Here is a 26,084-nt window from a genome sequence, read left to right on the forward strand (position 1 = left end):
AGAGTTACGGCCAAACTTTCAGGAAACATTGCTCACACACAAAGAAAGAAAATATGTTATTTAGACATGTGTCCGGAAACGCTTACTTTCAATGTTAGAGCTCATTTTATTACTTCCCTTCAAATCACATCAATCATGGAATGGAACCACACAGCAACAGAACGTACCAGCGTGACTTCAAACACTTTGTTACAGGAAATGTTCAAACTGTCCTCCGTTAGCGAGGATACATGCATCCAACCTCCGTCGCATGGAATCCCTGATGCGCTGATGCAGCCCTGGAGAATGGCGTATTGTATCACAGCCGTCCACAATACGAGCACGAAGAGTCTCTACATTTGGTACCGGGGTTGCGTAGACAAGAGCTTTCAAGTGCCCCCATAAATGAAAGTCAAGAGGGTTGAGGTCAGGAGGGCGTGGAGGCCATGGAATTAGTCCGCCTTTACCAATCCATCGGTCACCGAATCTGTTGATGAGAAGCGTACGAACACATCGACTGAAATGTGCAGGAGCTCCATCGTGCACGAATCACATGTTGTGTCGTACTTGTAAAGGCACATGTTCAAGCAGCACAGGTAGAGTATCCCGTATGAAATCATGATAACGTGCTCCATTGAGCGTAGGTGGAAGAACATGGGGCCCAATCAAGACATCACCAACAATGCCTGCTCACACGTTCACGGAAAATCTGTGTTGATGACGTGATGACACAATTGCGTGCGGATTCTCGTCAGCCCACACATGTTGATTGTGAACATTTACAATTTGATCACGTTGGAATGAAGTCTCATCCGTAAAGAGAATATTTGCACTGAAATGAGGATTGACACATTGCTGGATGAACCATTCGTAGAAGTGTACCCGTGGAGGCCAATCAGCCGTTGATAGTGCCTGCACACGCTGTACATGGTACGGAAACAACTGGTTCTCCCGTAGCACTCTCCATACAGTGACGTGGTCAATGTTGCCTTGTGCAGCAGCAACTTCTCTGACGCTGACATTAGGGTTATCGTCAACTGCACGAAGAATTGCCTCGTCCATTGCAGGTGTCCTCGTCGTTCTAGGTCTTCCCCAGTCGCGAGTCATAGGCTGGAATGTTCCGTGCTCCCTAAGACGCAGATCAATTGCTTCGAACGTCTTCCTGTCGGGACACCTTCGTTCTGGAAATCTGTCTCGATACAAACGTTCCGCGCCACGGCTATTGCCCCCTGCTAATCCATATATCAAATGGGCATCTGCCTACTCCGCATTTGTAAACATTGCAATGACTGCAAAACCACGTTCGTGATGAACACTAACCTGTTGATGCTACGTACTGATGTGCTTGATGCTAGTACTGTAGAGCAATGAGTCGCATGTCAACACAAGCACCGAAGTCAACATTACCTTCCTTCAATTGGGCCAACTGGCGGTGAATCGAGGAAGTACAGTACATACTGACGAAACTAAAATGGGCTCTAACATGGAAATTAAGCGTTTCCGGACACATGTTCAAATAACATCTTTTCTTTATTTGTGTGTGAGGAATGTTTCCTGAAAGTCTGGCCGTACCTTTTTGTAACACCCTGTACGTCGGGCGATCTGCGTTGCCAAATGATTCCCTCGAATTGTCCACAACACTCTGCAAACCAAACGCGAACAATTGTGGCCTGGTGACACGGCGCATTTTGGAACCACAACCAGCTTTCACAGTGTCCTGTTACCAACTTTGATCCATGGATTCGTGAGGTCTGCGCCACCCTAACATCAGCTATTACCAACTGACATTGGGACTCATGTGACCAGGCCACGGTTTTCCAATCGTCTGGCGTCCAACCGACGTAGTCGCGAGTTCACGAGAGACACTGCAACCCATGTCCTCATGTTAGCAAAGGCATTAGCATCGGTAGTCTGCTGCTATAGGCCATTAACGCCAAATCTTGCCGCAGTGTCCTAGGGAGTACTATCGTCGTACGTCCCACATTGATGTCTGCGGTTATTTCACGCAGTGTTGCTTATCTGTTAGCAACTAGAACTCTACGTAAGCGCTGCTGTTCTCGGTCGTTAGGTGAAGGCCGTCGGCCACTGCGTTGTCCATGGTGCCTGAACTTTTATATTCTCGGCACACTCTTGACACTATGGATCTCGGAATATTGAATTTCCTAAAGATTTCCGAAGTCGAATGTACCACGCGTCTAGCTCCAACAACCATTCCGTGTTCAAAGAATGTTAATTGCCGTCGTGTGACCACAATGACGTCGGAAACCATTTCACATGAAACATCTCAGTACAAATGACAGCTCCCCAAATGCACTATGCTTTTATACCTTGTGTACGCGATGCTACTGCCTTCTGTATATCTGCATATCGCTATAAAAAAAATTTAAAAAAATGGTCCATATGGCTCTGAGTACCATGGGACTTAACTTTGAGGTCATCAGTCCCCTAGAACGTAGAGCTACTTAAACCTAACTAAGTACATCACACACATCCATGCCCGAGGCAGGATTCGAACCTACGACCATAGCGGTCGCGCAGTACCAGACTGCAGCGCCTAGAACCGCTCGGCCACTCCGGCCGGCGCGTACCGCTATCCCAAGACTTTTGTTATCTCAGTGTATGTCGTTCTGTTACAAGAAATAAAGTTTGTTGTAGATCTAATAATCCCCGTCTTTACTATATTTTAACGACAGAACAGCTTTGTCAATACATAGTTTCAGTAACATCGGAGGTAGGCAGCAATCCTGTGTCACTCACATCTCACCTACTGCCGCCCTTGTGTTTACACATTCAGAATGGTAGTGACGCAAAAATACCTTAATACTGATGGCATAGTGGAGTTGCAGACAATTCAGGGTGTCCCACAAAGGGGTTTACACTTTTAGAACTTTCAAAAATTTCAAATGGCTCTGAGCACTATGGGACTTAACAGCTATGGTCATCAGTCCCCTAGAACTTAGAACTACTTAAACCTAACTAACCTAAGGACATCACACAACACCCAGTCATCACGAGGCAGCGAAAATCCCTGACCCCGCCGGGAATCGAACCCGGGAACCGGGGCGTGGGAAGCGCGAACGCTGAACTTTCATAAATCCCACGAAAAAAACCCAGAAATTATGAATTTTTAACTCACATACATCGCCATTACTGATGACGTTTTACTGATTAAGGCGTTCAAAATGCCCTCCATCAGAGCAAATACCGTCTGCGATGCCTATTGAAACAAATGTGTACGGTTGCTGTTGGAGTGGATTCACAGGCAGTCACAGTGGCCTCTCTCACGTCGAACAGCGTTCGTTTCTTCCTGGCATTGACGGTGTCCTCCAGAGTTCCCCACAGAGAGATGTCTAACGCTGTCAGATCGGGAGATCTGGGTGAAAACTCGACACCTCCTCATCGGCCTATGCGTCTCTCAGCAATCCAGAAATTGCCACACGCCACGATGGTAATGTGATGCTGCACCGTCTTGTTGGGCAATAAAAAAAAAATCTTCACTGCAGTGCAGTTAATGAACACCCGGTACAGATCGTTCCTGCAACATGGTAAGGTACTTTACACCTGTCACTGTTTCTTAAAAAATGAATACTACTACAAGTCTTCTGACAGACAGAAGACATTACACTGACAACACAGGAAGACTAACAGGTCGTTCTTTCGTAACATCTGGCTTATCTCTTGCACTGAGTTACGGTAATTGATGGTTCCATTCAATTCAAACGTCGACTCATCAGATCTAATCATGACATCCGTCAACTGTTCTTTTTTGCAAACCTATTTACAAAATTCGAGGTGTCTTTCCTAATTGTTGTCATTCCCCGCGTGAAGCAACCCGGGAAAGTAGCTTTCCCACTTTGCTTGTTTCAAAATGCCGGTGAATATTTACTTACACCTGACTCCCGCGCAGCTTTGCCGTACGGACGTCTTCGGGGATATTGTGAAACCTTGTACCACTGCTTCCACCTCTCTTTCACCAGCTACTGCTTTCCTGCCGCCACACTGTCCGTTCTTCAGATCACACACAGCTCCATCCCTCTGAAATTAGTCACGTAATTTAATTTTTGTCACGGGTGACAGAAGTCACATAATTCCGTTGTTGTCACAAGTGACGGAAGCAAAGTATCCAACTCTGGCCGCCATCGTCCCTTTACATCTTTCGTGTCCTCACATATGCAATAACACTTTAAATCCACTTTCGTTGATCCAAGGACGCGTTTCCTGCCACCTTGTTATTTATGTGTAGTTACCGACAGCTGAAAGTAAACAAACTAAAGTCTTGCCAAACTAATCATGAGAGCACCATATAATTGGATCAGTTTATATTAATACCCCCTCAGTTATTAAATAATTGGATCAGTTTATATTAATACCCCCTCAGTTATTAAAGTTCAAACAGCGTAAACTCCTTTGTGAGACATTCTGTCTCTCTCTAACTTAGTGTTCATTTCTTTGGACACGGTAAGGGCCCGTTGATGTGAATGTGTCAGTCAGAGGAGGCAGGAGCAGCGGCCACTCACCCACATAATCCTGGCGAGGAAGCCGAGGTTCGCGAACAGCACGAGCATGATGGGGCCCATGTGGATCGAGTCGTACGCGTCAACGTCCATCCACGGGCAGTGCAGGCGCAGCGGTTCGGCGCTCGGCACCTGTCACACAGACAAACCATGAGTGGACGTGTCTCCGCCCACTGTCGCCCCCTCCCCTCGCCCCGTCTCTTTACATCTCTCCTCCTCCGTTACTCTTTTTCTCTCTCCCACCCGCACATTCCCCTCCCCCCCCCCCCTTGCTCACCATTCCTGGCCCAGCTATACTGAACATAAATATACGTAGCGTAAAAAATTAACAAAAGGTGTATATACAGTTTGTTAATGTAATGACAGCAGCGAACATCTGTTTACTGCAACTGTAGTTTCTCAATGTAGTAAAGATTTGTATTATGTATCCATCTGCGCCGTTAGGCAATCTGGTAAAACCATCCGGACACCTATTACTGGACACTGATATGGTTCTGTCCAACTTCCGCCTTTTTCACGGTCTCAACTCTGCTGGGGACGCTTTTAATAATGTGTCTAAACGGCAGTGGACGAATGCGAGCCCATTCTTCCTGAAAAGCCGAAACGAGAAATGGTAGTGATGTTGAACTCTGTGGTCTGGGCAGGCCAGTCCATTTGAAGAAAGTCATTGTCCACAAATCATTGCCTCAGATGCTACTTTGTGACATGTGTACTTTGTCATGGTGAAATAATCATTGTCTTTCTACTGTTGCTGTACTGTACTCCGTATCCAATGCTGAAAACTATTTTCATTTCTTACAGCATTTAGCATCCTCTGAAGTGTAAATTATGGGACCACATCCTAACGACGTAAAACATCCCCATGCCAGTCATTCACTGTCCAGTCCAAATCAGTCTTTTCCAGTCGTTCACTGTTCAGTGAGGTCGCTGTTTCCACCACCGCTAGCGTCGCTTGATACTGACTACATAAATGTGTGGTTGGTGAGTAACTGCTACAATATTCTATGCCATTATGTAAACTCCATATACACTTTTTTTTGTTGCACCCACACTCCGCAATTCTCGATAGTAGTCTCTGTCCACCAGTACATGAGTTTTGGTTTATCAGTGGTTTTTCGCTTTCGTTTCCTCTTTACAACGACTTGGGCAACTTCAGAAGGATTAAAGTGTCCTGATGGATTTGTTACTTAGCTGACATCCAGTGACTGTACCACGTCCGAAATCACTGAGCTCTTTTGACCGTCCGATTTTACTGTTACTGCTTCTTCTACTGACAACACAGTACTCCCCGATTTGTTTTCTATTGGAGGTTCCGCTTTTCGTTTCATCTATCCTTCAGCTTCAAATTACGTCGGGAGCCAAAACAACTCTCGCCTTTAGTGTTGGCTGATTGTTGAAGCGTACATAGGTAACGTACATGTAAGCCAGCTGCTGATTTGTGGTATAGCATGCAATCAAATGAGCTAAAATGCTATATTGCAAACATAAACGTACATACTGCTCTGGGTAGATGGTGAGATTTATTATTTATTACTACCCGCGAAGGAATTAGTACCTAGTACACATTCCATTTACCAGTTTCAATCTTCGTTCAAGATCATCTTCAGGGCTGGCTCCGAAAAATGCAGTTTGTCAATAGCTCTGTTATTCACTAGGGACCAGCTAACGCAAATAACCGAGTGACTTATAAGAGCCCACATGTTTAACCATAAAGTCAAAGAAGTGTACCAGATATAATATTTGCCAGTATTCTCCTAGTTCCATAGCTAGAGACATTGTCAGGTGAAGTGTAAAAATTCGGCAAAAGAAATAATCAGTATTCTGTTAAACAGATATCTGCAATAGTTGTATGTGAAACTAAGTATAAATATTCATTAATTTCTTTCAGATATCTTTTTCAGAAAGGGACATTCTCAGTTACATTGTTGAAAATTTTCATTTGCTTGTGAATAAAGATGTAGAAAGCCAATAAGCATGAAAACTTCTTCTGCTTAAGAACAGCAATAATCGTGTCCACAAAACCAGCATCATTCCGTCATTGTTGGCCAAGTATTACGTAAGTTGTCTGCTTAAAGGTTCGACATTCGGAGTAACAGTGTAAATACTATGACAAACACTAAAATCTGCTGTAGCAAAAAAAAAAAAATACCGTGCGCTCTTGATTTTATGACTGGCGTGACTAAAATTTACAGTAAACAGCATCCAGAGAAGTTCCAGTATGTAAAATACGTGCATTATTTAAATATTCACTTTCCCCTTCCCCTCCACCCAACCAATGGATGTAAGGAAGCGATGACTCCCGTATGCAGAACGTGTAGTCTTGAATAATTCAGTCAAGTGTCATGAATGGTGTCTGTCTACTTTACCTGTAGAATATTATTACAATGTCGATGCCTTCGAATTATTCATTAACGTTTACAGCACCAATCAGGATACAAGTGGTAGACAAATTGGTACCAAAGATTAGGTACATTAGAAATGGTAGAATTGTACATGATCTCTGAGTTTGACAATTTAACACGATATAAAGTCTGCTCGCGTAGCATCGCAGGCCTCTAAATGTCGTGTGCATAACCGTGAAGGTTCTCGAGGTTTACCTCCTAGCCAGTGCCAAAATGTAGAATAAAATGCAACTAACGAAATCTCAGACATTTATTGACGGAGACTTGTAGAGCTGCATCAAACATAGGCACTAAAATACACCTGCAATAACAGTGCTGTCCAAATTGCTCTGCACTCACATGTTTTATCTAATGGAGGCCCTGATTATTTCATTATTCCGCTCAACAATTCAGGTCGGCTTGTAGCAAATTAACTCTGTGCACGAAACTGTACGGTCCGTTAAACTGGCAGAGATCCCATGTCGTAGTCTCCGGAGAAATAATTACAAGATTCACTTAAGGAGATTTACGGAAATAACGGAAAATGTACATTTCTATGGGTAGGCAATAATTTGACTACTAACTAGAGGCCAGTGCTTCTAATCATTCAGACACGTTTCTCGGTAGGTCATGCAACAGTCTGCCACTAAACCCAACTGAAAAGTTTTCATATCGCATTGCAATAAAATACTTAAGCCATAGTGATATTTAGGAAGTTCCACAAATAGCAGTACAGCTGCTGCCTCGAATACTCACCGTGGGGTCTCCAGTTCCCGCAGTGAGACCTTTCGCGATGCCCCACGCGGTTATGATTACTAGTGGCACCCCTGGAAAAGAGAACAGTTCTGATAGGTTTGATTGTCCCATTACATTGTACAGCGAAACCTGTGTGGCAATTATGGCTAAATTTTAGATAGTAGTGTCTCTGGTAGTAGCGATTTATGGAAAAAACAGACATCAAACTGTACGAAGATGATCACTGTGCAAAATACGAAACATAAACAATTTACAAAGAATCGTAGCACATTATGAACTATAAAAATTTCATCTAGGTTTGGTTCGTATTAGATAATATTAAACTTCTACACCATCACGAATTGCAGTGACGTTTTTTTCGGTTATAATGTTCCAAATCAGCTGACAGAGGTAACATTTTAAAGAGGTCAGATATGCATTCCAAGACTGTTTATGTCTCGACGGCGACTGATTGCATATCAATATACTGTGTTTACACATGACGTTTAACAATAAGGAACTATTCTGTTTATTCCTTGTTGTAAATAATATATTAATTTTCTTGTTAATCAAGTGTCTTCGTAATAGTTGATTTTGGCGAGAGAATTTCATACCGTATGAAACTCCAATAATCGTAATAAACAGCTTCTTCTTATTGAAGCCTGCCTTCTGACGATATAACGTTTAGGTAACTTTTAAGTGAAGGTATTCCACAACCATGAATGCTTCACAAAATGAGATTTCGTCCCTTTTGGTGAAAACAAAAGTCCTTAAGCCGGAAAACCTTTACCTTCATTTGTTTTCTGCTTCTCAAGGCTACAGAGAATACCACATTTTCTGATGTTATACTTGGAAGTGATCAAGATTACAGTTGTCGGTGAAATCATTTTATAGTGAGTTTACGAACCTAATTGTATAATAATGCATAGCTAAACTTTTCCCAACCAAAAAGGGTAACAGCAATGGTCAAGTTGTTCGCTATGAGTTCTATTGTATTCGAACCTCTACAAAGCTGTGAGGGATTTATTTTTAATTTTTAATTTTAATTTTTATTTTTATTTATTTATTTTGCAGCATTTACCTACACATTCCAGCAGCTGCAGATTCTCTACATAGTTGCCAGACGGACTTACATTTTTGTTGTAGCGTGGTACCAACTTACCAACACACTCGTCTTAAAAGTGATTTTCGTCAATTCCCTTCTCTGGTATGGCAAAATACTGCATTCATAGCCAGCGGTTCATGTAAGCAAACAGATTAAAATCAAAGATAAGTTCGAGATGCATGGATGGCTATCGAAAGTTCCCATCGAAAATCCGCCTGAGCATCTTCGTTGTGTTTGCAATGAGCAACTGAGAATTATCATGAAGAACGTATCACAAGACAGTTACATTATTTCGGCTGCACGAAATCAGGCGACATAGCTCAACAGACTTACCTACTTGGCGGGAGACAGTATTTTATAGACATCTTTACCTGCCTACTATGCGTTCAGAACTGCAAAGTGCGACGTAACGCGATGGACGGGCGAACCAGAGACATTGCGCAACATGTCTACGGAAAACTTTACTGGATTTTCACTGAAGTTTTAATTTCGCGACATTCCTAGCCTTTTCACTCTACCACGAAATTAATGTCCCTACCCGAAATTTCATAATTGAACATTTACAATTATATGAATACTGTAACTCCTCCATTACTCGATCACCGAGCTGTTGTTAGCACAGTGGAGATGCATTCGGGAAGCTGACGGTTCAAATCTGCATCTGGTCATCCACTTTTAGGTTCTCCGTAATTTCCCTAAATCGCTTAACACAAATGACAGGGTGGTTCCTTTGAAAAGGGGAAGGACAATTTCTTTCCCCATCCTTCCGTAATCTGAGCTTGTGTTCCGTTTCTAAGGACCCCGTTGTCAATCGGACGCTATACTCTATCTTCCTCCCTTCCTTTCACTTGATCAAGCAAATGAGGAAGTAATGCTCATTTAGATCTATCAACAGACTTTCAGATTATCCGCTGACTGCGTAATACACATAAAGAGATCATTGTTGTGCCAAACAGCCGAAATTATTTTAACAGTAGGTGAGTTGAAAAGCAACTAAGACAGCAAAAGTAACCAATAATAAATTAACAAAATTGACGAATGCAAAAAAAAATGGTTCAAATGGCTCTGAGCACTATGGGACTCAACTGCTGTGGTCATAAGTCCCCTAGAACTTAGAACTACTTAAACCTAACTAACCTAAGGACAGAACACAACACCCAGCCATCACGAGGCAGAGAAAATCATTGACCCCGCCGGGAATCGAACCCGGGAACCCGGGCGTGGGAAGCGAGAACGCTACCGCACGACCACGAGATGCGGGCAGACGAATGCAGGAACAATAACAAATAAGAAAACAACTTTGAGTACTAATTTAGCGTAGATACTGTGTACAGAACCAAATAGTCACAGATCCGTCGAGGAAGGTAATGAGAGCTACCTAGAACGTCATAAAACATACTTACATGGCGTCCTTAGCCGAAAAGAGTTACGAAATCTAATGATGCTACATAATTTTCTAGACAGCGGTGTAGTCAGGAAAATTAAACAAACTTTCAAAAATGATTCTTTACAACGAAATCTACACGCGATGTCTGAGTGTTGAACAAAGAGCGTGGTAGTTTGAAAGCTATAAGCGAGCACACTAACATTCTTAAAACGGAATTCTCAGTTTGGCTACTGATGTAATCAACTTCAAATTTGACTTGCACCCGTAGCTAATAACTATATTTTTCTCACCTGGTAGGATTAAGGAGAAAGAAGTTTATTCTTTAAAATACAGACTATAATAGACTCAAAATATACAGTACATTCCGTACATCCAGCAATTCAGTGCTAGAAATGATTTCGGTTGCTTTTATGGACCTCAAGTTCTAATAAATGAAGAAATTACAAAGAAAATTGGAGCCTTTCTAAAAGTTCTCCCTACGTTATCACTATTACTACCATTTTTCATTGTTTCAAATATGTTGTAGGAAAAATGTTCTATGATTATTTCCTCGTTTTGAACTAAATTATTTTGATTCGACACTTATGGCAAACTTTTAATATTACCGTTCAGTCGAATCACAGAAAACAGAATAACTTTATCACGAATAATACGTCTGTGAATTGAAGACTACTCACCCCATCCAATGAGAATGTAAGCACGCATCTGCATAAGCTTCCCCGTAAACGTTTGCACCACCAGCATGTACAAATAAAGTCCTGGAAGCAGAACATTAGCGGTCTACAATCAACACTGTGATTACCGATACAGATAGAAATATCAAAGCGATCATAAAATGTAGTAACATTAAAATGAGTTATTGTTATTTATTCTAACAACAGTCTCCAGTTACAGTGAACAGACATACAACAGACATAGAACCTCTACATATACGTATATGAGGCTTAAGTTCAGTAGGCAGGGATACACTGCAGACTAGCAGTTTCATAGCAAAATAGTCATGTTGTCGCTGTTTGACTTTAAAAAATGGCTCTGAGCACTATGGGACTTAACTGCTGAGGTCATCAGTACCCTTAAACTTATAACTACTTAAACCTAACTAACTTAAGGACAACACACACATCCATGCCCGAGGCAGGATTCGAACCTGCGACCATAGCGATCGTACGGTTCCAGACTGTGGCGCCTAGAACCGCTCGTCCACTCCGGCCGGCGTTTGACTTCAGTTCAAGTGAGAATTTGAATACTTACTCTAGTGTTCGCAGTACGGCGATGTTAGTTCTCAGCAGATGTTAAAGCGTTGATGCCACAGGTGAAATGATGCTTCCACTGGGAGAAGGATACATCGTAACTGCTGTCTGTCTCTAGTCTACAAGCTAAGATTGTGTCACTTCTCGTACATCGTAAGGTTGACTTATGTGACATAATGTAATGCAGTTGTCAGAGAACAGGGAGCATGACTAATGGAAGTACTAGAAGAAATGTCGCAGGTTCGAATCCTGCCTCGGGCATGGATGTGTGTGATGTCCTTAGGTTAGTTAGGTTTAAGTAGTTCTAAGTTCTAGGGGACTGATGACCTTAGAAGTTAAGTCCCATAGTGCTAAGAGCCATTTCAACTAGAAGAAATATGACGAAATTGTCACCGCCTAACTTTTAGTCCAGTTAAGCTATCGTAGGGCCCATAAATTAAAAATAGTCCGCCAATAATTTTCTAAGGAACGTTTTTCGGGTGTTCGGTGGTGGGTTCAGAATGAACTACAAAAAGCTTTCAAGGATTCAAGTATATGAAGAACAATAAAGCTGCAATCTAGGAACAATTATGATGAAATTAAAATGGTTGGACCTGTTACAAAACAGTGTATGTTAAATTTTACGACTACTTGAATTTTAAAATTGTAAATTCCCAAGAAATGTGGATTACTAGCACTTCTAAAGCCTGGGAAAGAGCCAATAGACTCAAAAGAATCTCGTTCAGTTTCACCGTTGTACGAGTTGTGTATTGTTCTGGAAAGAATGATTTAAAATCTAATATCAGAGTACGTTGAGAAAGGTCGCATAAAAAAACACTCAGGCTTTCTTCCAGGAAGGTCTTGCTGTGGGCGTATCCTTAAGAGGATCCAACATATTTCGGATGCGTACGAAAGAGGTCAAGCTACAGGTCTGCCTTCGATTGACCTCACAGCAGCTTAGGATACTGTCATCCACAAACAGCTGGTTGAAAAAGAGCATTCAATCGCTAATGATTACCGATTAACATCACTCATCCATTTCCACAGATAAAAGCTATTAGGAGGTGGAGATTAAGTTAACAGGAGCTCTCGATGATCTGTCTAGGTACTATTATTATAACCACTTGAAGGACAACCCCGCAAAGACACAAATGTGCCCATTTCATCTACGGAAAAGGGAAGCTAAAATAACTGGGCACCACTTGGAGAAGGGAAAACTATTCCACTCTTACAGACCAAAAGATGGGCCGAACATACAGTAACCACCTGGGCGCTCAGTCATAAGTACTTCTAATATCTGCCCTGGCACGAAGTTTCTCCGCAGCAGAATATTCTGCATCAGTCTCAGAAAATTCCATGCCAAACAGGCTGACATAGGTTTGAAGGAGACTGGATGTATTGTGGCAGGCTTTCTACGACTAAATCCTATTAGTAAACTGTACCAAATTATCGGTATAGCATTTATCGAAAGAGCTTCACACAGACAACTACACCAATTCCTTCAACTCCTGCAATTCGTCAAGTGGGGTCTTGCGGAGATTCTTTGCCTGAAGCACACCGGTCAAATGACAAAGAGGAACCAGCCGCAGTTTCACATCTGCCACATGTGACACGACACACGCTCTACAGGCTCGGAAGTGAGGAGTCACGGAGGAGGACCTTAAAAAGTGGGGCTTCAGCAGCGACGAAGAAATTCGCTAGCGCTATGATCTGGAAAGTGAACAACACAGGCTAGTCAGCTGCTGAATACATATACTACCAGTGATCTTGCTGCAGCTAACAAAACAGCATTCAACGTAGCCGAATTCTGGGCTCTCCATAGAATAGGAAAATAATTATCTTTCTGGCTATTTTACCTTTCTGGCCGTATTTTACAAATTCTTTTTTTATTACACTCTGTACTTCCGTTGCTATAACAATATATCTGTATTCTATTGAATTTCCTCTGTAACTGAGTCTTTGTAGGTAATTAATCGATGTGTGTAATGTGCGCATTAGATCTGGGTCATTACAGAACTGTTAACTTCTTACTCTGTTACATCGATATGCACATGTGTGTGAGCAAACTTTGCTGCTCCATGATCTTTGGTTGTTTCTCACAGTGAAAGCGTTATTTTTAGTCGAGGTGTGTGGAAAAAAATGGCTCTAAGCACTATGGGACTTAACATCTGAGGTCATCAGTCCCCTCGACTCAGAACAACTTAAACCTAACTAACCTAAGGACATCACACACATCCATGTCCGAGGCACGATTTGAACCTGCGACCGTAGCAGCAGCGCGGTTCCGGGAGGTGTGTGGAAGCAGATTTGGAACTGAATGGACAGGAAATTTTTATCTGGAACTGAACTGCTAAATACTGAATACAGATTTGCTGGAAATGGTTAAGATGATGATGAGAGCATGTATCTATTTAGAAGAGAGCTTTGTAAATAAATGTGATTTAAGGTAAATTTTCACAAGCTGTGACATGGTCGCGAATTGAACAGTGACCCGACAATATAATAAATTTCCTTTACTTCACGAATTTTTTTTCATCAGACTACCGGTTGCGGTCTATAATGACCATCTTAAAATCTACAGCAAAATATGGAAAAACACAAATACACTAGCAGGTTCTCTACAGTTTAAAACGATAAACGAAAACAATAAGGTATACCAAATGAAGTATTACTGACGTACATGTGCATCTTTGCGCAGTAAGTATGAAGGGGCATATCTGTTCTGTAAAAACATGTCCTAATGTACTGGAGCCATACTGGTATCTTCAAATGCTAAACACAAAATCAGCGCCAGCATCGTCAGATATGTGTAAATAATTAACAGTATATACTAGCGTCATCTTGTCAGCAGCACTACTATTCAGCACAAACTGCCGTACAGTAGCCCTTAAGTGTTTGTGTCGCAGGTTCTTCAGATGTCGCTACCGTAATCGAATGCATGTTCTTCAGTGATTAATTGTACGATGCAAAATAAAGAGGAATACAATCAGCAAAGTCTGTAACGGGACTATAATGTATAATTTTTCTTAAATTGAATTTCGACTCCCCCCCCAGAGGGGAGCAGGCTGGCAACAGCCACCGTTTAAAACTGGAACATGGCGAGAAGTTGCGACGTGAAAATATAAAACCAAAGGGTCAATGAAGCTGATTAAAACACTTATTAATTACAGAGGCACAATTAAAAAACACGGCGACAGTCTGGTTTCTGTTCTCAAGAGCTAAAAAACGCACTTAGCGACATGACAAACAACACTGAACACTCACGTAAACACTGCACTATAGAGTAGACGCGAAGCCAAATGGGGGAGGGGGAGGACCTGGGCAGATGAGGGTGAAAAAAGGGGGCCAGGAGAGGAAAATCAAAAAAATGGGGGTAGCTGATGGAGGGAAAGGACACAGAAAAGGAGAGGGGGGCAGGACAGACACGAGGAGGAGTGGGAAGGTAGTGGAGGGGAAAGCAAAAGGAGTCAGGGGGGAGTATGGAGTCAAAGAGAGTGTAGGCAGGAAAAAGAAACAGGATGGAAGGGGGGGGGGGGAGAGATAGCACATTGAAAAGGACAGAGAGAGGGAGGGTAGGTGAGGATCAGAGTTCAGAGGAGGGATAAACAGAGGGAGGGAGGGCATCAGCCAGGAGGGGGACTTGACGGAAACCACCTTGGAAAAAGATAAAGAGCTTAGAGGTGGAGTGCAGGGGGGACACAACAGTAAAAGCGCAGCAGTCGGTAGGGTTTGGAGAGGAGAGGAGCAACCAGTGGAGGGGGAGGGGGGTATTTCAAGTCGGAGGGAGGTGTAGAGGACTCAGATATGTTCGGGGAAAAGGAGCAGATGGGGGAAAGGAATTAGGTCATAGAGGATCCGTTTGTGAGATGGGAGGCATATACGTAGGTGAGGCTGAGAGCATGTTGCTTGAAGGTTCTGGAGGGACTTATAGAATTTGGGAGGGGGGGGGCGTATATATAGGGGGACTGGCATAACAGAGGATGGGACAGACTAAGGATTTGTTGGTGTGGAAGATGGTAGAGGGGTGCAACCCCCATGTCCAGCCAGAGAGGAGTTTAAGGAGGTGCAGGTTGCTGTGGGCTTTGGATTGGATAAAGCAGAGATGAGGGATCCAGGTGAAGTGATTTTCAATGGTGAGTCTAAGGTAGGTGAAGGTGGGGTACAAGTGGACAGGACGAGGGCAGATGGTAAGGGAAAATCAAGGAGCATAAAGGAGCCAGTGGTACGACCTATGATGATTGCTTAGGTCTTGGAAGGATTGATTTTGAGGAATAACGTGTTACACCATGTGCAAAAAGGTCAAGGTGATCTTCGAGAAGGCATTGGGACTTTCGAAGGGTAGGAGAGAGGGCAAGAAAGACGGCGTCATTGGCATAGTGTAGGAGATGGACTGGAGACGGGGGTTTGGGGCATATTTTCTGTGTACAGGAGGTAGAGCAGAGGGAAGGGGACAGAGTCCTGGGGCATTCCTATAGAGGGGTAGAAGGTATGGGAATCAGCGTTATGGATGGTAACGTAGGAGGGGCGGCGAGAGAGGAAGGAGGCAATCAGACAGATATAGTTGATAGGAAGAGCTTAGTTCTGGAGTTTAAACAGGAGACCATGCTGCCATACTGGGTCACAGGCTTTTTCGAGATCTAGGGAGACAAAAATGGCGGAGCAACGAGAGTTAAGCTGGAGGGAGCGGAGATGAGTGAGGCATAGGAGTTGGTCATCGGCATAAAAGGAAGGTCGAAAGCCACATTGGGTGTTGGTGAGGAGGTGGTGTCAGTCTAGCTGGTGATGGGTGTGCCGGTAAGGATGGGTTCCAAGAGCTTGCTGAACACTGAGGTGAGGCATAAAGAGCGATAGGAAGAGGCATCAGATAAAGGCTTGTTAGGTTTGGGGAACATCAGGATATGGCAGGTTTTCAACAGGTCGGTGTAGATGCCCGTGGCAAGGATTACATTGTAGAGGGCGGCAAAGACTGCAAGGAAGGAAGGAGGGCAGTATTTGAGATGGCAGTAAGTAACGCGGTCGTGGTCGGGGGCGGTGTTGCGTTTAGTGCGGAGTGTGAGGTTGATGTCCTGTGTAGTGAAGGGAGTGTTCAGTTCTGATGGTGATGTGTGGCTCAAGTCCTGGAAGATAGGAGCAAGGGGAGGAGTGGAGGCATCTGTACGTTTGATGATGTCGGGGAAGAGAGAATAATCAAATTGGGGATCATCTGGAATGGAAAAAACATAGGATAGCTGGGAGGCAAAGTGGTTGGCCTTACTGAGGTTGTCAGATAAGGGGCGGTCACCATGGAGTAGAGGGTACTGCGCGGTAGGGCGAATCCTAGTAAGGTTGATCTCTATGTTTTCCTCACAACTTTCTCGCTATGTATCAGTTTTAAGCAATCACAGTTTTCTCACCTCTTTTTATTGTTAAATCTCATTATTATGTTTTTCAACTTTATCTGCAGAGGGAAGTATTATGCTGCTGCCAGCCCCCCCCGCCCCCCCCCCCCCGCCTCCAGCCCTCTGCGGGGGGTGGGGAGTCGAAATACAATAAAGAAAAACATCAGTTTACACTTTCGATAATTATTTTGGGGTAAAAGCAGTTCTGAGCTATCAAATGAAATCAAGGATATACACACACCAACTAATGCAACGTTAGCATCCTTCGATGCAAAAAAAACCTCTACAGTAATGTCCCAGTAAAATAAATTATTGACATTATTAGACTAATCTCAGTAATCAGTACTACATAGTGTACAGAACTAACTAAATTTCTAGAATCTGCTACAGCTAACAGTTTTTTTTAATCTTCAGCGACAAAACATGATCAAAAAAATGGGCTCAGGATGAGTGATAGCCTAGCTGCTACTTTAGCAGATACTTTTGTGAATAATTTAGAATGTATATTTTTTGCGAAATTTTCACAGCGAAAAGATAATACGATTTATTATAAACGGTATATTGACGACATTTTATTTCTTACAGAAGGCGACAGCAGTGAGGTCAATGGATTTGCCCAAGCAATTGGAAGCACGCACCCAAAATTAACTTTTACTGCTGAAGATTAAAAAGAGAGCTCAATTAACTACCTTCACATTTCTATTAGTAAAGTTGTCAACAAACAAGTTTTCGATTTTCAGAAACCTACTCGCACATGTAGTATCATCCATGCCAGTTCATGCTATTCGCTCTGATACAAAAAGGCCTTCTTCACCTCCATGATCCACCGGCTCCATCGTCTACCTTTGGACGAAAGCAAACACGTGAAGAACTCAGAATTTTAAAGCAGACTGTGGTAGCTAATGTTTTTTCTGTAAAAGACTTCACGCACCCTTACAGAGTGCAAGGTCTGGAAGGCGTAGAGTGCGGAAACGGAACAATGAGCCTTTCAGGTCGCAGTGTGTCGAGAGTGTGGTCCACGCTCGAGATGGTTCTGTGACGTTTGGGGGTGTTTGCCGTACCACAAATTGGACCAACTTAGTCCAGTTACCAAGACGATGAACGAGGATCAATATCCCCGCAGTATCTTAGCTCTACGTAAGGTAACCATCAGTTGGCTTCAGCATGATCAGGAGTACGTGAAGAAAATGGTGAATTCTCTTCGTCTCTGAATTGTGGCTATTCTCAAGGCCAAAGGTGTTGTTAAGTGGTCTCAACACGAAGTCTTTGTGGTTACCCGAACTATTTGACCGATGCGCATGTCCTGTAGCCGTATTTTTTGCTTTATCTTGTTCTTTACAATTCGATTTGCATAAAATCTCATCCCAGATGCACCAAAATTATTCTCTCTAGTACTACATGGGAGAAGATGTCGTCAGGAAGAGGAAGGTCTGGGGATTAACGAACTTAAAAGCATATTAGTATCATAAAGGACGGACAGGGTTTGATAGCCGACTCTATAGAGCGTGCCCTTATGTTATTGCATGTACGGCAAAATGTTCGTGTCAGTAATATTTCTGGAATGATTCCGAAGCATATTAAGTCAGGTACAGCACTGAGAGCATCGTCGAAAATTAAATCTATTAATATATATCAAAAAACCCTGTGGTATCCTTTACAAATCTGTATCGACTCTATTCCGAGTGGAGAACCAAGATAATTAATACGCTGTCGAGGAGGAGGTCATTAGAATTGACGAGATAGGTCCGTTGGAGTAAGACAAAAACAGTAACAGACTTATTAAAAGAAAGAACATAACATAACCTCATACGATGAACTGATTCAAGATTACCACATGGTCATTTATTAGCATTTCTCCCTTCCAGACGCGAGCTCTGTTTCCTAACCACGGTGTCATCTCTCCCGGTTAATTCAGAATCAGTTTCCTCATCTGAGATATATACATTACCCATTTCCTACTTTGCTAAGAGTGTGCAAAAATATCACAGATACGTCCTCCACGAACATAAGAAAAGTACATGGAAAGATGGTCACCGCCTTGGAAGCAGTTCCGAAAACGCTTACACCAGTACATCTGCTCCGTGTGTTGTATTGATTCTATATTTAGTGCTTGACTCAGTGTCATAAATCGTATCGCATCTCCCTTTCTAGCATTAGATTTGCACAGTGAGTCAGTATTGAGGATATATTTCAAGTTTCTATAACTCAGCTGAAAATTAAAAGTTCTCACCTTCTACGAACATCCAGAAGAAGTTAGTCATCTGAAAATAGTAGAAAAGTAGCACCAGGACGACGCACACAGAGCTACTCACTTTCTCTGATACCTGTAAAAAAAGATAAAAGTGTGTAAGTAATCATAAAGAGCGGTAATCCCTGCTACATAAACATCCATAAATCATATGAAGCGCAGTATCCGTATATTGACCATCCGGCTAGCCGGGCGGTCTGACGCGCTGCTTCCCGAGAGGGAAGGGCTGCCGGATCCCACCCAGCACGAATCCGACCGGCGGATTAGTGTCGAGATCCGGTGCGCCGGTCAGCATGTGGATAGATTTCTAGGTGGTTTTCCATCTGCCTCGGCGAATGCGGGCTAGTTCCCCTTATTCGGCCTCCGTTACACTATGTCGGTGATTGCTGCGCGCAAACACTGTCTCTACGTAAGCGTACACAATCATTACTCTACCAAGCAGACATTTGGGGCCACACTCGTCTGGTTTAAGACGTTCCCCGGGGAGAACTGTGGGGGCCGGGGGGGGGGGGGGGGAGTGTCCACTGAGGTCGAACCGGACAACAGCCCTGGGTTTGGTGTGGGCGGAGGTGAGGTGGGTGGACTGCTGAAGCCCATTGTGGGGTTGTGGAACCACTGAGGGCTACGGCGGGACGAGGCCTCTCCATCGTTTCTAGGTTCCCAGTTTCATACACAACGCACATACAGTCCTTATATTTGTTGATATTTTGTTACTCTAAACATATTCCTAAATAAATACCACATATCTTTAGTTTTGAAATCATCTTGTTTTTCACCACCTTAGCTCCGCAATTTTTCTGGTGATTAATTTTGTGTGCATACGATTAGCAGGAAGTTTAACTGTTTAAAACTGTAATATCCGTTTCAGCAGGGTTTACTCTATCTGAAATATTAATAAGATTAGTTGAATAGGCACCAGCTCTGCATCTACATACATACTCCGCAGGCCGCGGTATGGTGTGCGGCGGAGGGTACCTCGTACCGCACTAGTTACTTCCTTTCCTCTTCCACTACCAAAAAGAATTGTTCTGCACTCAGCTTGAAATGCTCGTTTTCCACATTTTCTCAATAGTGCTCCTCAAGGAGAACGTCGCCTTCCTTCCAGGGATTTAGATCTGAGTTCCCGAGGCACCTCCCTAACACTTGCGTGTTGTCAGACCTACTGGTAACAAATCTAGCAGCCCGTCTCTCACCTTTTCGATGTCTTCTTGTGTCCTCCTACGGTCACACATCACAGATCATTTATGCATATAGTAAATAATAGCGCTAGTATCACTTTTGTCTGGGGCACTGCTGTCGATACCTTTGTCTCTGATTAACATCCGCCGTCGAGCACAACATACTGGGTTTCATCACTGAAGAAATTTTCGAGCCACTGACATATGTGGGAACCTATTCCGTAAGCTCGTACCTTCGTTGACACTCTGCAGTGTGGGTACCGTGTCAAGTGCTTTTCAAAAATCTAGAAATATTGAATCTGCCTATTACCCTTCATCCACAGTTCGGAGAATATCATGTGAGTTACGGACCAGCTGAGTTTGACATGAACGATGCTTTCAAAACTGTGTTGATTCGCGGACATAAGCATTTCGATCTCAAGGAAATTTATTATATTCGAATACGCTCTAGAATACTGCAAGAAACCGATGTTAAGGATATTGGTCTGTATTTTTGCAGGTTCATTCTTTTACCCTTTTTATGTAGAGGAGTCACCTGTGCTTTTTACAATCACTTCAGACTTTAGGATGGGAGAGAGATTCTTGATAGGCGCAAGCTACGTAAGGGGACAATACTGTAGTGAACTCTTCGTGAAAACGAATAGGGATTTCATCAGGACCTACCGATTTATTTTTTTCAACTCCTTTAGTTTTTTCTCTACGACAGGGATTATTTTACTATGCCGTCCATACGGAACTCTGTGCGTTGCGACGGTGTGTTTGCACGATTCTCTTAAAAGCTTTTTAAAAGCTGAGTTTATAGCTTTGGCTTTTGTTTTGCTATCTGCTGTCACAACAGATTGGTCAACGAGTGACTGGACGGAAGCCTTAGACCCTCTTAGCGACTCTACATACGACCAGCATTTGCTCGTGTTCTCGGTCGGATCGTTTGCTACCTACCGTATGACGGTGGCTCTGTAGTTGTTTCATGCTTCGCGATATCTTTTGACATACGCACGATTATTTACTATCTTTTGCCTGTCGTTCCTTTGCGCCTTCTCTTTTGAACCGAGAGAGCAACAGCCTTTGCTTCCTCAGCGTTTTCTAAATTTCGTTGCTAAGCCACGTTGGTCTTTTCCGTCCTTATTCCACTTTCTAATCGCATACTTGCCCAGATCACGATTTACAATCTGTTTAAATTTTGCCCGTAATTCCTCCATGTCCAGCATATTGGAATTAAACAATTGCAGTTCATTGTCGACACAGATCCTAAGATGGCGTTTCTAAACCGAAATTAGTAAACGTTATAAAAATTGTGCAATTGCGAAAGTGGAAAAAGGAGTTAATTTTAGTAACAGACGTTGCAACTGACGCCTGAGGGGACTGATGCTGTCCACTCGGCTGTGCAGGATAGTACGAGGCCTGTTAAAAAAATTCCAGAACATTTGTAATGTCGCGCCATTCGTGTGTTGCAGCGGAATGCGGTTGGCATCCTTGCATACATGTCTGCTGTAATTTTTCAGTGCTGCACCGAGTAGAGCGTTTTGTCGCACAGTTTGCGAATTTAGAGATCGCAGAGTCGCAACAGGAACGCGTCTACATTAAATGTTGCGTGAAACTCCAGAAAACCTCTATAGATGCACACAAAATAACGAAGGGGGCCTACCGTTGAGCTATACTCTTTGTTACGATTTTTTCACGCGGTTCAAAATTGGCCAAGTTTGTCCAAGAAATCGTGAGTCAAGACCAGGAAGACCTTCAAAAAAATGGTTCAAATGGCTCTGAGCACTATGGGACTCAACATCTTAGGTCATAAGTCCCCTAGAACTTAGAACTACTTAAACCTAACTAACCTAAGGACATCACACACACCCATGCCCGAGGCAGGATTCGAACCTGCGACCGTAGCAGTCCCGCGGTTCCGGACTGCAGCGCCAGAACCGAGGAAGACCTTCGTTTCGCAGTCTGTGACGAGCCTTATCATCTCGAAAACGAGAGCAAGATGTTAAGATGTTCCTTGAGGGGATCATGACTGATGATGAGGAGCGATTCTGGGATTTTAATTTCACAGGGGTCGGAAAACGTTGCCCAGGCCCAAGAAAAGCTCGTCACGCCAGGTCAAATATCAAAGCCACGGTGCTACGACGCCTGCGGGAAAACGTGAGAAGAAACGGCCTTAAGTGTGGCGAAACAATTCATGGCTCTTGCATCACGATAACGCACTCACACATTCGTTTTTGTTGGTGCGTTACTATTGCACAAGAAACGAAATCACTGTGCTGCATTAACTCCGTACTCTCCACGCCTGGCCCCTGTGGACTTTGTAAATAAAAAAAAGTTGAAAATATGGTTGAAAGGGCGAAGATTTGCAACGTTAGATGAGATAAAAGAAATTCGCAAACAGCTTTTCACGCGATCCAGCAAGAGGCGTACCAGGACTGCTTCCGGAAGTGGAAACGGCGTTGGAAGCGGTTTATCAATTGTGGAGGGGAGTATTCCGGAGGAGACCATGCACAATAAGTAAAAGGTACGTGTGGAAAAATTTTGTGGACAAATTTTCGGACTTTTTTGAGAAGACCTCGTACAGCCATGTCAAGAACTTTGGATCAGGGATTGGGCTTCCGCAAAAAGACAAGTATCCACGAACCGTGCGACAACGTTTTGAATACCGTGAATTGTAGGCATAGACCCCCTGTCGTGGTTTCCCTTCATAGGGAAACAGAGAGAGACTCATACCGACCGTAGTGTGTACAAGAATACACGACACGAGAGTAGCACCACTTCGCCTTTTCAGGCGAGTCTCGCTTCCGCGTACAACATCGCGATGGACTGTTTTGCGGTAACGAACGTTTCCCTTATGATTTGTCATGGTCATAGGCGCCTAGATGCTGGTGCGATTATTTGGAGATCAACTGGGTACACACCATCAACTCTTGTTCGCGTAGCGGCTAGTTTGAAAAGCAAGCGTTACATTTCTTGCGTGATAACGGGATTTACTGTGCCCTATTTTCGAGGTTTCCGTGACTTTATCTTTCAGCTAGATAACGCAGAAGCAGATATATCCCTGACGACCATATCTGTCACCCATTTAAAACATCTGGTCATGGGTTGCCGTGAGACTGACTGCCACCACTTACCATCCACTACGACTGATCAACTCCTGAATACTAGTGAAGCAGCGTGGAATGACTCACCGATACCCGACACTCAGGCAAGTTAGAGCCGTTGTTGCTGTCAGAGATGAAATAAATTTTGCTCCCTTTATACCCACAAGCAAGTTACTGACGGAAAAAATGCAAAGATGAATGGAAAAGAATGTTGAGGATCTGTTAGATGGCAATCAGTTTTGCTCTAGGAATGGTAAAGGCTCTTGGGAGGCAGTGTGGATGTAGCGCTTGATAATGGAAGCAGGACTGAGAAAAATCAAGACCCTTTCATACGACTTGTCGACCAACAAAATGCGTTCGACAATTGCTACTGGAGGATCGGGTAACATAAAATATGTACAGAAGCCAAGAGACAAAAATATGATTGAAGAATTAAGTGCTCCGAGTAAAGAGAAGCTAAGACAGATACTTAGTCTTTCGACCCTAGTATTCAATCTATCCACCGGAAATAAAAGATAAGTTCTAGAAAGGGATTAAAATTCAAAGTTAAAGGACATAAATGATAACATTTCCTTATGACACTGCTGTCCTCAGTTACAGTGAAGAAAAATTACACGATGTCGAACGCAATGAACAATGACTAACGGATATGGTTTGAGAGCGAACAGGCAAATGATTGAAGTAATGAAAAGTAACAGAAATGAGAATGTCGAGAAAGTTAACGTGAAACATATGAACATGGACGAAAACACCTCATTCTGCTACCCTGAAAACAACCCATGACGGACGAAGCAAGGAGGACTTAAAAAGCAGTTTACCACAACTAAGAGGGCATTCCTACCCAAAAGAAGGGTAGTGTCATCAAACTTGGGCCATATTTCGAGGGAGAAATTTCTGAGAATGCACGTTTGGAGCACAGTGGGATAACCGGAACAGAGAAAAATCGAAACGTTGAAGTACGGTGCTACAGAAGAATTTTGTAAACATAATAGGCTGATAAGATAAGGAATGGTGAGCTTCTGAGCAGAACGAGCGAAAAAAGCAGCCTATCGGAAACGCTGACACGAAGAAGGGATAGGATGATAGGTCATTCCTACAAGTATCAGGTAATAACCTGCATGGTACTAGAGGGAGCTGTAGAGGGTAAAAAATGTAGAAGAAGACAGAGACTGAGAAAAAAAGCAACGAATAATCGAGGACGTAATGTGCAAGTGCCACTCTGAGACAAAGAGAGTGGCACAGAAGAAGTACTCGTGGCGGGCGCCATCAAACCAGAGTATTGATAACAAATCATCTGCAAAATTCATCTTGTATGCCTCCTACTATACTCTGTATTCAAAATATGAACTGTTTCCTTACATGCTAAGTTTTCTGGTGTTGCAATACATATTTACATTTATCAGTAGTGAGAACCACACAATGGCACAAATAACACCCTCTTACCTCTACAATACCAGTCAGAATCCACCAGAAGTCGGTGAGGATATACGCCCACATGAGATTCATGTGGATGGCATTTCGGAGGCATCGCAATTCTCTGAAACAAAATAGGTGGCATAAAACAGTGTTTAATATTTTTACCAAAACACACAAACAATGCCTAAAAGTCGCTAAAATGGTGATATTATAGACTAGTTATTAGAAAGAAATATCGTTAAATAATATGAGCCCTCGTACCCAGGCAGGCGGACTGCGCGGATGCTGCAGAGCTTCTCTGAGGCTTGCGAACAAATATGCTAGTAGGGCGCATCAATATTTACTTGTGCCGTTTCAAATGTTTCGCAATGGCCGAGGAACGAAGGGAAATGCTTCTACCGCGATAAATCTCCCAGTTCTGCAGATGACCCATTGGACGCAAACAGAAACTAAAAGTAAGTTTTCCCAAGGGTAATTTTCATATCGAGAAGTATATTTCAGTAAGGCACATAGCACTTACACAATGATGTCTAAAGAAATCTGAAAGTAGTAGGTGCTATTGTTTGAATGTACTCGTTATTCAAATTTGATTCACAAGAATATCCGAGATAATTTTTGTCACATTACCAAGTCTACTGTGCACGTCGCACAGTAACTTATACGTGATATTCCTAAAGTGATATAAAATACCGAAGTATTGTTTTCAATACGTTGTAGAAATCAAACCGTACAAGTATTTTTTTCCAGAGATAATATATGTAAAACTTGTATCTTCTTAAATAACGAGGAGAATAAGTTCCTGTTTACTAAAATGCTGTAGTGTTCCAACAGCATTGAGCAGTCCTCGAAAGTAAGGGCACTCATACAACGTTTGTTACAGTGATAGTGAAAGAGAGTAAAACTGGAATAATCAATACACAATCTAACTACATTTGTTCAAACGGCTTACGGGAACTGAGCCGGCTGACGTCTTTAACAACCGCTGTTACTTCAAAAAATGCTCATCCTGTTCCTTTCAAGGCACAATATGCAGAGAAAGAGCTCTGTGGAGGCATATAGTGCGCGTAAGCCGAAAGGCAACACGCGCACACGTGAACACACACACACACACACACACACACACACAGTAGACGCACCAACTAACATCCAACTATGATCAACATCGGAAGTTGTCGATAGTGAATATTATACCAAAGGCGAGCGATGTAGCTCTAAATTTATCCCTCTGTTGTTTTTCTAGGTAGAAAGGTGTTTCTCAACAGAATCTAGGCAACAACCTCCATCTCCGTTTATAAGGACGCTTGCTAATTTAACCTCAAGTGCTTCCTTAATAACACTGTCCCAGTACTCAGAAATGTATGCCAGAATTTTTGTGTTGTTATATAGCATAAGAAGACTGCTGGAAAGGTAATGTTGTGCAATAGCAGATTCGCTTGGCCACTGTAAGC

At 43.0% G+C, this 26,084-nt stretch overlaps 1 protein-coding gene across 1 annotated transcript in view; it reads right to left on the minus strand.

Moving 5' to 3' along the window:
* The window catches only part of LOC126252344 (diuretic hormone receptor-like), a 589,551-nt gene that overhangs the window by 84,738 nt on the left and 478,729 nt on the right, over window positions 1-26,084 (minus strand). Inside the window, exons 4-8 of the mRNA XM_049953233.1 lie at window positions 24,664-24,757; window positions 18,939-19,032; window positions 10,779-10,859; window positions 7,631-7,701; window positions 4,497-4,625 (exon numbers count right to left, since the gene is read on the minus strand). Of these exons, the coding sequence (XP_049809190.1) occupies window positions 4,497-4,625; window positions 7,631-7,701; window positions 10,779-10,859; window positions 18,939-19,032; window positions 24,664-24,757 (469 nt within the window). The remainder of the gene's footprint in view (window positions 1-4,496; window positions 4,626-7,630; window positions 7,702-10,778; window positions 10,860-18,938; window positions 19,033-24,663; window positions 24,758-26,084) is intronic.

Source organism: Schistocerca nitens, chromosome 4 (assembly GCF_023898315.1).
Source record: "Schistocerca nitens isolate TAMUIC-IGC-003100 chromosome 4, iqSchNite1.1, whole genome shotgun sequence".
Lineage (NCBI taxonomy): Eukaryota > Metazoa > Arthropoda > Insecta > Orthoptera > Acrididae > Schistocerca > Schistocerca nitens.